This window comes from Dendrobium catenatum, unplaced genomic scaffold (assembly GCF_001605985.2).
Source record: "Dendrobium catenatum unplaced genomic scaffold, ASM160598v2 fragScaff_scaffold_1645, whole genome shotgun sequence".
Classification (NCBI taxonomy): Eukaryota; Viridiplantae; Streptophyta; class Magnoliopsida; order Asparagales; family Orchidaceae; genus Dendrobium; species Dendrobium catenatum.
Window position 1 is genome coordinate 18,917 of NW_021320107.1, and position 13,084 is coordinate 32,000.

The 13,084-nt window shown below is 39.7% G+C and overlaps 1 protein-coding gene across 1 annotated transcript in view; it reads right to left on the reverse strand.

Moving 5' to 3' along the window:
* The window catches only part of LOC110098810 (chloride channel protein CLC-e), a 24,937-nt gene that overhangs the window by 5,801 nt on the left and 6,052 nt on the right, over positions 1–13,084 (reverse strand). Inside the window, exons 2-5 of the mRNA XM_020825743.2 lie at positions 10,567–10,957; positions 9,980–10,180; positions 9,069–9,535; positions 7,687–8,232 (exon numbers count right to left, since the gene is read on the reverse strand). Coding sequence (XP_020681402.1) covers positions 7,687–8,232; positions 9,069–9,535; positions 9,980–10,180; positions 10,567–10,957 — 1,605 coding nt within the window. The remainder of the gene's footprint in view (positions 1–7,686; positions 8,233–9,068; positions 9,536–9,979; positions 10,181–10,566; positions 10,958–13,084) is intronic.

Below are 13,084 nucleotides of genomic sequence, written 5' to 3' on the forward strand. Positions count from 1 at the left end.
CCACCAACATTCCCGCCGGCCCCTGGGATCCTCCCTCTTGTTTGAATTTCAAATCTCTTAATTTACTCACTTTTCTAATTGGTCTCTCTCAAATTAAGAAAGTCAATTAAGAGGATTAAAGCCTATTTTGAAATTCAAATTTGTTTCCCTCTCATATTAAACCTATTTGGGGGAAGTTACTTAAAATATAATCAAATCTAAAATTAAAATTCAGATTTGATTGGGTTTTGTTGTTTACTTAAATGTGGGCCCCACTTTCTTAACTCCTAAGCTTTTCTTTTCCCCCCATATAGCCGACCCCTTAATGGGCTTTCCTCTCTCCCAAAATTAAATTAAAAGCTCCACCAATTCAGCCCCAAATCCCTCCCCATTGCCGCCCCTCTCTCCACCATTCCATCATATTTGAAATTCAAATTTCAAATTTCAAATTCTTTCCATATATGGAATCCCAAATTATGAAAGTTTCTTTCATGAATCCAATTTCAACATAAATAAGATTGGAGTTATTATTTTTCTTTCATAATATTCGCGACCTATTTGGAAACTCCTCCCTCCTTCCCCAATCCCCTCCCTTATGCATGATGCCGCCGGCCCCCTTATTGGGCTTCCCCCATTGAATGCTCAATTACTCCTCCACCCTTATTTGAAATTCAAAATTGATTTCAAATATTCTCCCTCCAATTTCACTTGAGCTGAAATTAATTTCAGCTTTTATTCTCTCCCCCCTAATCCCTCTCCCTCATCATGCCGCCGGCCCTTAGGAGGTTCAAACATTAATTGCCCCCGTAATTTCCCATCCCCACTTGGTATTCAAAATTCAAATTCATTTAATCTCCCCCCAATTCTCCTAAAACTAAAATTACTTTCAGTTTTTCCTAAATCCCTCAAACCCTAAGTGGATCTACTTGCCCCTCCCCTATTCCTCTCTCTCTCTCTCTACCCGAGCTCACCTCCTCCCTTCTTTGCTTGGCCGAGTTCCACCAAGAGAAGACTCTTCTACCACCAAATTCATCCACACCGCAAGGTCATCTCATAGTCATGAATGGCCGATCTGGAAGTTGATCACGGCTTCGCATACACCGAACAAGGGAAAATCGGCATCTTCCTTTCCCCCTTCTACGAGCCGTATTGGGAGTAGGACGTCACCGTAGAACGTTACGTCAATCGTATCGTTTACTACCTTGCCAGAACCATTGAGCTTCAACGACCAAGGACTCTGTGGACTCTTCTCGGGCGCCCACCCGCTACCCCAACTCCCGTTTCTTCCCCGACGACTAGTCCTCTCGGCATCACTTGTGTGATAGTGGCATCTCTAAGTGTGCTTGCAATCCTCCTCCGCTAGCCTCCACCTTCAAGAATTGAGTGAAGGAGCTCTAGTTTTACATCAGTTTGGTATCAGAGCATGGTTACCTGGGGTGCGGACTCGACGGAGTCGAGCTCTTTTTCACCCCGGGAGAATGATGTGGCATCCAACCGTCCATGCCTATCCGAGGAGCTGAAGATCGAGCCACCCCAGGCCGATCCCTCCATCGGCGGCTCCGCCAGCCTCCCCAGCCAGTTGTCGTTCTGCCGGCTCCAGGCGGTCGGCTCTAAGCCACCAACATTCCCGCCGGCCCCTGGGATCCTCCCTCTTGTTTGAATTTCAAATCTCTTAATTTACTCACTTTCCTAATTGGTCCCTCTCCAATTAAGAAAGTCAATTAAGAGGATTAAAGCCTATTTTGAAATTCAAATTTGCTTCCCTCTCATATTAAACCTATTTGGGGGAAGTTACTTAAAATATAATCAAATCTGAAATTAAAATTTAGATTTGATTGGGTTTTGTTTGCTTAAATGTGGGTCCCACTTTCTTAACACCTAAGTTTTTCTTTTCCCCCCATATGACCGGCCCCTTAATGGGCTTTCCTCTCTCCCCAAATTAAATTAAAAGCTCCACTAATTCAGCCCCAAATCCCTCCCCTCTCTCGACCACTCCATATTTGAAATTCAAATTTCGAATTTCAAATTCTTTCCATATATGGAATCCCAAATTAGGAAAGTTTGTTTCATGAATCCAATTTCAACATAAATCAGATTGGAGTTATTATTTTTCTTTCCTAATATTCACGACCTATTTGGAAACTGCTCTACCTCCTTCCCCAATCCCCTCCCTCATGCATGATGCCGCCGGCCCCCTTATTGGGCTTCCACATTGAATGCTCAATTACTCCTCCACCCTTATTTGAAATTCAAAATTGATTTCAATTATTCTCCCTCCAATTTCACTTGAGCTGAAATTAATTTTAGCTTTTATTCTCTCCCCCCCTAATCTCTCTCCCTCATCATGCAGCCGGCCCCTAGGAGGTTCAAACATTAATTGCCCCCTTAATTGCCCATCCCCACTTGGTATTCAAAATTCAAATTCATTTAATCTCCCCCCAATTCTCCTAAAACTGAAATTACTTTCAGTTTTTCCTAAATCCCTCAAACCCTAAGTGGATCTACCCGCCCACCCCCTATTCCTCTCTCTCTCTCTCTACCCGAGCCCACCTCCTCCCCTCTTTGCCTGGAAGAGTTCCACCAAGAGAAGACTCTTCTACCGCCAAATTCATCCACGCCGCAAGGTCATCTCATAGTCATGAATGGCTGATCCAGAAGTTGATTGCGACTTCGCATACACCGAACAAAGGGAAATCAACATCTTCCTTTCCCCTTTCTATGAGCCGGATTGGGAGTGCGACGTTACCGTAGAACGTTACGTCAATCGTATCGTTTACTGTCTTGTCGGAACCATTGAGCTTCAACGACCAAGGACTCCGTGGACTCTTCTCGAGCGCCCACACGCTACCCCAACTCCTGCTTCTTCCCCGGCGACTATTCCTCTCGACATCACTTGTGTGATAGTGGCATCTCTAAGTGTGCTTGCAATCTTCCTCCGCTAGCCTCCACCTTCAAGAATTGAGTGAAGTAGTTCTAGTTTCACATCAGAAATACTTGAGATCTACAAGTGTTTCCTATCAGAGACAATGCAAGTTCACTTGCAAACATGAGATCCACCTATTGATACTACATTTTTCTTGGAGAAGCCAAAAATAAAATATAATAGCAAGACATAGTGCAGAAGCATAGTTCAAAGCAATGACAAATTGAATTATTGGCTCAAAATTCTCTAAAATGGCAAGCCCTCCCCAACCTCCCCTAGCAGAGAGGGGACGCCAGAAGGCTGCCGGATTTTCAAGAGAAATAAAATGCTTATTAAATAAAATTAAATCGCTTGAAGACATTTATGTGGTCGATTCGCTCCCCCAAGTTGGAATGTAAGTATACCCCTCTTGTTATTGAGAAGGGTAATTAACTATAGGGGCTTGCACCTATAGGAAACCAAAACACATATTATAAAGTCCTTGTAAAATGAGGGCGAAATCTCTGGGTAGTCTCTTATCTAAAACCCAATATGCATTCTGAAATTAATCCAGAACCTAAGCTCGTTAGAACTCTCCGTTGTCATGACAAACAAGAAAAGAGACCGGTGCGGAGAGGCCGAGGAAGCTGGAATTTTTGGAGCCCACAATTATTTATTAAATATTAATAATTTTTCAACTATTTGAATGATTTAACAAAGATAACAAATAATAAAGTTATAAAAGAAATATTAAATATCAAGAATAGTCATAAGATGAGCGGCAAGCTAGAAACAAAAAGGAGCGGTGGAAGTGAGGGTGTGAATATGAAGCGTTCTTGAGATAAAGCATGTGAGTGAGAAGTTGTCAGTATCAACAACAAGAAAGAATGAGAGCTGAATGAGTAAACTAATGAGCAAGAGAGAGTGATGAGAAGAGCAGCAAAGAAAAGTATAAGTCCATCAGAAGAGAATGGAGAATCAATGAGTAACGAATCAATGTAATGAGAAACATTGAGAAGAAGCTAACAACCGTGCCTACTTACCGCGACAGTGCTAAACTGAACCAAAAATTTTGAACTAGGTTTTCTTATGATATGGAGCCAAGTTCATAGTACTACAACACGATACTGCAAAGCAACGTGATGCACACATTTTGTTGTAATCATGCGCTTCACAAACAATCGATGTGCAAGTTCAGCACAGTACTTTATTACTAAAGCGCTCTTTTAATAACAATTCCATCACCACTACAACAATAGTTTGTTAGACCGGTCCATTGGATCGGTCCAGCCGGTCCACGCGGGACCGGCCCAGATGGAGAACGGGCGGAACATCTCCGCCTCTTTCGTCAGCCGCACGCACGCGAATCCCTGAGAGCTCATTTAGGAAAGTTTTTGAATGGATTCTAGGAGGGAAATGGAATGTAGGGATTGTTTAGGGATTTCATTTTGATTTGTATGAATTAAATAGTTTGTTTTCCTAGGGTTTGGGTATCTTGAATTTGGCTGAAATTTGAGATCTCTTAGATTTAAGTTTTCTTTCGGCTGTAGCGGTGTCTAGAGATTTGGGAGAGATCGATCCTCCTCTCGAATAGAGGATCAATTGTATCTTGCTATTTTATGTTTTCCTTTTATCAAATAATACAAATTATCTATTGTTTTCGTGGTTTGTGTGGACTTTTGTGAAGGATTCTCGTTGTTTTCTGAAGATTGATAAAAAATACTTGAGATCTACAAGTGTTTCCTATCAAATTGGTATCAGAGCAAGTCTTGGGGCCAGTGGAGGGCTGTTTTCGGCAAATTCCAGCAGCAGTTTTTTGCCCGGAAAAGGAGGAAGTTGCTGTTTTTTTTACTCCAAAATCCAGATTTTGTGAATCGACAAACTCCGGATTGTAATGGCAGTCAAGAAAGTTGATGCTTTGGAGGAGAGACTCGAAGGAGAGATGAATCACATCAAAAAAACCGTGATTGATGCTGGAGCTTCAAGCACAAACGGCAGCATTCGAAGCGAAGGGCCCAGAAGCGAAGAACACCAATTCTGAAATCCGTGAGGAAGAAGAGGTGGAAATCGTGGAAGGGGGAAGAAGAAGACCCTATGTGGAGCCTTTCCATAGGTAGGAAAGAGGAGATCGACATAGGGAAAGGTATGGCTATGGGGGAGCGAAGCAAAGAGGGGCTGATTGGGAACGACATGAGGGGTTTTACGGCCGTCGGGGTGCTGATTTTGAAGGGAGAAGAAGGGATATCGAAGGGGGATTGGGCTATGGCAGAGCAAGGGAAGATCAGGAAACATGGGGTGGACCTAGCACTTGGGAGAGGGGAAATTATGGGAGAATCATGGGAAATGGTGGCGACCAGAAGGTGATGAAGTTGAAGATGCCCATATTCAAAGGAGAAGATGCGTATGGATGAATTTACAAGGTTGAGCGATACTTCGCTGTCAATGGGCTAACGGAGGAGGAGAAGCTGACAGCAGCGGGCTTGTGCTTTAAAGGAAAAGCCCTGTCATGGTTTCAATGGAGAGACCGGAGGAGGCATATCAGGAACTGGAGGGAATTCAAAGACTGCATAATAGAACGTTTCCAAACTAACCGGAAGGAGATTTCTATGAGCAGTTCTTTGCTCTGGTGCAGGAGGGATCAGTAGCAGACTACAGTGAGCGGTTCGAGCACATGGCTAGTAGGGTGGAGCGATTATCATATATCATATTGGAGGGAAACTTCAAGAAGGGGTTGAAGGCAGAGACATTAAGGGGTTGTGTTTCAGGTGCGAGGAGAAGTATACGCCAGGGCATCGGTGCAAGGACCGAACTCTTCTGGTTCTCACCGTCTGCGATGATGAGGAAACTGAGGAGGAAGGTGAGGAGGAGATCGAGGAGGAGATGGAGGAGAAGCTACACTTGGATCTGGCTGAGGTTTCTCTGAACTCAGTGGTAGGATTCACTACGAATCATACCATGAAGGTGAAGGGGGAGATAAAGGGCATGGAGGCGGTGGTGCTAATTGATAGTGGGGCTACCCATAATTTCATTTCCACTCAGGTCGTCGACCAACTTGGAGTGAAATTGGTGGACACCGATTGTTATGGAGTGATGATGGGTACAGGGAAGATGGAGAAAGGCCAGGGAATCTGTAAAGGAGTTGTGTTGACCATCCAGGAGATTCAAGCAAGGGAGGACTTTCTCCCACTAGAGTTAGGAAGCACTGATGTCATCCTGGGGATGAAGTGGTTGCAAACCTTGGGGGAAACCAAGGACAATTAGGGAGCACTCAAGATTGAATTAATGGTGGATGGGAGAAAGGTAGTTATAAGGGGAGATGCAGGGCTATCCAAAGCCATGACATCACTTAAGACCTGGTTAGGGACATACAAGAGGTGGGAGAAGTTTATCTGGTGGGATTACACAGGTTGGATGCAATCAGATTGGAGGAGGGAGGAGATGTTTCTCTTTCCGTGCAGTCCTTGGTTAAGCAATACAATAAGATTTTTCAGTAACCTCAAGGATGGCCACCTCCGCGGGACAAGGTGGATCTTTGGGAGGGGAGTATTGTTAGACCGGTCCAGCCGGTCCACGCGGGACCATCCCAGGCGGAGAACGGGCAGAATATCTCCGCCTCTTCCGTCAGCTGCACGCACGCGAATCCCTGAGAGCTCATTTAGGAAGATTTTTGAATGAATTCTTGGAGGGAAATGTAATGTAGGGATTGTAGGATTTCCTTTTGATTTGTATGCATTAAATAGTTTGTTTTCCTAGGGTTTGGGTATCTTGAATTTGGCTGAAATTTGAGATCTCTTAGATTTAAGTTTTCTTTGGACTCTAGCGGCGTCTAGAGATTGGGAGAGATCGATCCTAATCTCGAATAGAGGATCAAATGTATCTTGCTATTTTCCATTTTCCTTTCATCAAATAATACAAATTATCTATTGTTTCTGTGGTTTGTGCGGACTTTTGTGAAGGATTCTCGCTGTTTTCTAAAGATTGATAAAAAATACTTGAGATCTACAAGTGTTTCCTATCATAGTTTTAATCGGCTCCTACACCACCTACATTTCGCATATGAAGTAGCAAGACAGGAGGAAGGGTGGTGGTTTCTGACAAAAAAAAAAAGTTATATGCTCAACAATTGCACCTATTTGAAACGTTTGAAAGGACTCTGAGTGCAAAACAAATTTAAATAAGGGAATAGAGGGCCGGATTATGAATAAGACCTAAATATAGAGATGTAATGACAATGCACCCTCACATGTTAGGTGATAACTCATTCTGATGTTTGACCATAACAACCTCCATTTTTGAGCAAAATGCACAAGCAATGGCGACCTCATCACATAAACTAGTAATATATCATGATATTACAAATGCATCATGTGCAGGCATTGCAAACTCTTTCTTTGTATGACTAACAGTATAGCTATTGAATACTCAAAACTTCACTGCTTAAGAAAAAAAACATAAAATTGTCTAACACCAGCATTCTAAAATAACATTACATAGGATATTCATTTTTTCAAAAAACTAAAGCCACGCTAATGATTTGGAGAGTTACCCCCACTCTCTCAAGAGATGTACAGTATAGAATGAAATCCAGCAGGCATGCCTGCATGCAGGAAAATTTAAAAGATGTCCTTTAAATTCTGCAGAGTGCAGGCCAGTGATATATTAGCATTTTGATTTTGATTAGTCAAACTCATATATTGCTAAATGGTCAATAGATCTAATGTTTTCCTGCATGTTGCATAACAATGCTTACCTAAAGAGAAACCTCAACATAATCCACAAGAAGTAGAATTGGGCAAGCCACTTACTTCAGTTTTTCCATAAGCTTGTGCGAGTCTGCTATATTCTTGAATATCTTCAAGTGACAACTGTCCAAGAAGAAGATTGCTGTTATCTGTTACTGGTGCACACAGCTGCTTCTCTGTGAACATCAGTTCGATGGCCTCAGTTATTGTGGTGCTCATCTGGACGGTTATGTATCTAGTTCTCATAGCCTGTGCAACAGTAAGCCTCATGGCAAAGTCACTCATAAGAGTACCGCGATCATATACACAGAGTGAGCTCTCAAGCTCACATAAATCACCACTTCGTGGCAATTCAGTAGTAACTTGAGAATAATCAAATTCCTTGTCATTGTTTAGCGAGCCTTCAAGTCCATAACGACTGCTTTCCACCTGATCTAATTCATCTTCATGAATCCTTTTTCCATTTTGATTAGAGGAAATCCAAGATGATAAACCCACAGCTCCAAGCAGTGGCAGAACTATCCGATAGTCCTGGGTGAGCTCAAACAAAAGAAGAACTGATGTTAACGGCACCTGGCAAACACCTGCAAGGGTAGCTGCCATTCCAACCTGACGTAAAAGAAATGTATTAAGAGGCCATTTGTTTGTAAGTATCCAGATACATATGTATTCTAAATACAATGCAAATTAAATAAGTTGCATTTGAAATAATCAAGATTATTTCATTGGTTGTAAAATAAATTCAAGAAACCAATTATTGGTATTTAGTTGGCTATAAAATGAATAAAAAATTTTGTATTAAAACCCGAACTTTGGGACAATCGGTGGGGTTGGTGATGACACAGTGATGTCGGGTTATTTTAGGATAATGGGTTTGCTCCTGAAACAGTGGATGTGAGGATGGAAACAATGGCGGATGCAGGCACAACAACAACAACAATGGATGTTGGTATAGTGGTGATGGTGGACCCCAGGATGTTGGGGACTGTGTCACATGGTCGGTGGGATCAGTGAATTTAGGGATAGCTTCGTAAAGAATGAAGTCATAAATAGTGCAGTTGGAATTCTAAATTCATAAAAAATGAGCCTGGAGATCGAAGGCATTCTAAATTCTTTATAAAAATATTTTGCATTTGGTTTACTTCATATCAAACGCCTAAAAACTCAAAACCCATATATGCTTTTAACTTTACACTCATAATACCTCGATACAAACAACCTCTAAATAATAAATGGTGTTGGCTACAGGATGTAAGGGTCAACTAGTTAATTCATTAAATATCAAGTCCAATTGACAATGAGGAAAACTCTGCTTTACTTTCCAATTTAATTTGTATGATATGGTCTAATTGACAAATGGAAAACCAATAAATCACCATATGCTAAAGAATTCCGTGTGGTAGTGTTCAATTAAAGTAAATAAGATTTAAATGTGGACAATTTACCAGACCATATGCCTGAGGAGATGCGACATCTAAGATAGGAAGGTGAAATAATGCATTGGGTCCAGAAAATGTAGAGCCCACAAACTTCCCGTATGCCATGCCTGTTGCTGCTCCAATAAAAAGAGATGGTGCATAATATCCGCCCACCAGTCCTGAAGCACGGCTTATAGATGTTGCTACTATTTTTACACCAACCAATTGAAACAAAACACCAGCAGGGAGACCATTTACATAAGGTCGTGATTCCAGTAAAATGTCAACATTCTGAAATCCCCAGTAAAGGACTTCAGGGTATGCTAAGGCAATCAAGCCAACAGTTAGGCCACCCAATGCAGGAAACAGAGCCTTCTGTAATCCTATAGCATTCTGAAGATTGTCAGCAACCTTCAGAGCAAATGACGTGCACCTGGAGAGGGCCAATGACACCAACCCACACAGGATACCGAGCAAAAGATACAAAGGAAGTTCTGAAAATATATTTTGAATCTCATAAATAACCGCAGAATGTGTCTATCTCGGTAGCGCATAAAAACAATTGCCTCAAAAATAAAAGTGAACATCTCTAAATTAATGATAATATAATCCTACTTAATGATGATAGCAGAATTGCTTCCAAAAGCGATTGAGTAACTTGAAGCTAATGAATAGATATATCAACTGAACGTTGATAGAGTTATTCCGTACAAATTAGAACAGTTCCAAGAATAAGCAATATTCATGAAACTATATGATTAGTCTCGAATCTAATTACATATCTGAAATATAATTTTTGTTAGCCTGTGAAAGAATACCATATATGCCACTTTAATCAGGAAATTGATTTCTAATTCAAGATAAAGCCACAATTTTCTTTAGCATATCAATTGTATAATTAAAAGGAAGGAATATAAAAAAAAAATAAAGGAATGTACCACTTGGAGAACGGAAATCATAATCTGGGACTGTGAAAGTTGGATCTGAACCAAGACCTACTTCTGAAATAATGGATGCTATAACAGAACTGAGTATGACCATTGAAGTTGAATTTGTCAAGGACGAGAATGAAACTGAAGGAGATGGCCAAAGGACCGACTCCACAGCAAAAAAGCATCCAGAAACAGCAGCATTAAACCCTATAAGACAGACAACATGATATTCACAGTAATGTGGTCTGATTATAAGATAGCAAACTTCTCAAAGAATGAATCAATTATTGAAACAACTAAAATATTATCTCCATATCTTAAGTGACCAATTCCTCAAAATATGATCTAGATTTTCCATCCTTACACTTTAGGACGGATGTATGGCTAGGGCAGCATAATAAGACTAGGCATGGTTAGCATAAATCTTTCTGCAATTAGTGATCTAAGTAAACCCTTAAATTATAAGTCTCATGCATCCATCTTCCATAGAGAATGAAGAAATAGTCATCAGATTTTATAAAAATTGCAGCAACATTCAAGATCAATTCACCAATAAATGAAACACTTAACAAAAACTAGTATAATCATACGACCTGATGAGATTCCAGCCGCAGATCCAGCAGCAACAATTGACAAACTTTTTCCGCCGTTCCATTTGAATATATTGCTAACACCCTTTGCTATAGATGAGCCAATCTCAACACTGGGACCCTCAGGTCCCAATGAATTTCCAGTCCCAAGGGTGACAGAAGCAGCTATTGCCTTGACAAATGAGCCAAGAGCACCCCTTACATCAGAAGTCCCATTTCCCTCAGATGGATCTTCCAGATAAGCACGCAAGCTGTTCAACATGCCAACAATAACACCCCCACATGCAGGAACAAGTATAACTCTCAGCCAAACTGCCTCGACAGGCTCCTCTCTCAGCCAAGATGCACCTCGGGAGGGTATACCATCCCAGGAAAAATCACGAATTTTGTGAACCTAGAAACTTGATACAGAATGACCTTTATGAACCTCAACATGAAACTAGATAGAATAATCTTTATGATTAGATATCTATTCAGAAAAGATACTTCGTAAGAAGAATTCTGCGTGAAAATGAATGTCCTCTAGCTTTGCTTTGATTGAAAAAGAGCTCCTATCCATGCAACCTATGCTAAAACGCATGAGAACTGTAGCTACCTATGACACATTTTCAAATCTATGACATGCTGTGCTGTTTTTTATAACAAAAGATATCAAATTATCACTGCAGAAATATTCCAACATTTAATTAATGATATGAAATCTTGATATGGAAAAAAAAACTAGTGTTTCATTTCTATTGAATTAAAAAAGCATGCTTATTCATGAGAAATATATTTCCTATCCATCTATATACGTTAGCTCAGCTCGGAACTTTCAATACTCAAATTACCGCAAAAGATATCCTGAAGGCTCGTGACATGCATGACTACAAAAGCAACAAAAAAAACTTCAAATTTATGGGTCTTTATGTCACTTTTATGGCGAATTTAAAACATTTATCTTCCTATCAGGAAGCTCAAATCAGGAAATAACATTTAGAAACCATAGACAGAGACCATGAAGAAAAGAGTTCAAGAAAAAAAGATGTAAGCAAATATTCCTTATCTTATGGTTTTCTTAAAGAGAAATTCATGTTACATCCCTCAACATACCTCAGCTGCATATGTTTGAAAAACCATACAGGGAAAAATCTTTATTATTGCTATTTGCAATATAATAGCATCTGTTCGGAATTTTACCCAAATATCACTGCACTCATAGAATGCAATCAGAACTCAACTAACTTCACTATTTAATTAATATCTTTAATGCGAAATCACTGCATCTCCACACTCTTCAATTATTTGACATAATGGCATATTATACAATTGACATCCAGAAGAAATAAATGGAGAATAAAGAAGTGAAGGGAGCAATAGTGACCGTTGTTTGCCTTCTATTATCAAGGTTATCACAAAGTTAATTGGCTAATGAAGAAGAGAAGGATGAAAGATGCCTAGATTGACATGTTAAGCAATTAAACAAAATTTACATAATATGGACCCAACAAAAAGAGTAATATTAGAAGACATAACCATGTTTTAGCAATTATTGATGAAAAATTCAAATAATCAAACATATGTCACACAGTGAAGCATTGAATGTAACTATGTAAGCATTCTACACCTAAAGACATATAAGAAATAGTTTATTTAAATTTTATGAGATTTATTATTATTGCCAGATCTAAAAATGAATCTAATTAAAAAAATACTTCTATATTTCAAACTTATCATAATGATAAATTATGTAAACTTATCATAGACAAGATAAGTTGTATGAAGGTTTTGGTTGCTTCATCTATTTACTGCATGAAATAAAAATATGAATACAATCCACGATCATATAAAGAAGTATTGAACTATTGGAAGATAAGACTTAAATTTCTATCATACTGTTAAGATTTGTTGTGATATTTTGCTAATGGATGTAGAAAATATTATCTGAGGTTGTTAGAACCAGTTTGGCCGGTTCAATTGAACCGGCCCTAATACTCTAACAAACGAACGGATAGAACCGGGCGAGCACAACGAATGTAGCCGAGCAGGCTGCACGTGAGCACAGAAGCATCAAGCACGTTGGACCGCGAAATCGAGTGAGGAAACGTCTATGGGAGAGAAAAGTAGCGACTCCTTGTGAGCGATAGTTATGATTCATTCACTCCATTGAAGGCAAACGAATGTGAGAGGATGTTGAACGACAGAAAGAGAGTACAAGAGGGAGATTTTAATCAAACCGAAGAAGAAGGAGGTGGTCGAGGGATAGTAACCAGGTGACGAGGGAGAAGAGGCGATGCTTGCGTGCGTAGGGTGGAACGAAAGACGGTAAAGGTGAGTATTTAAGATAATTATAAAATTTATTTTATAGCATTTTAGTTAATAATAATAATAATAATAATAAACCTAAAGGTTCTATCTAATACTTAATTATTAAATTGAAATTATTGAATTTTTTAAAGAATAAATTAGTAAATGTTAGAAAAAATTATTTTGAAAATTATGATAGTATTAAATTTTAATATTATATATAAAAGATATAGAA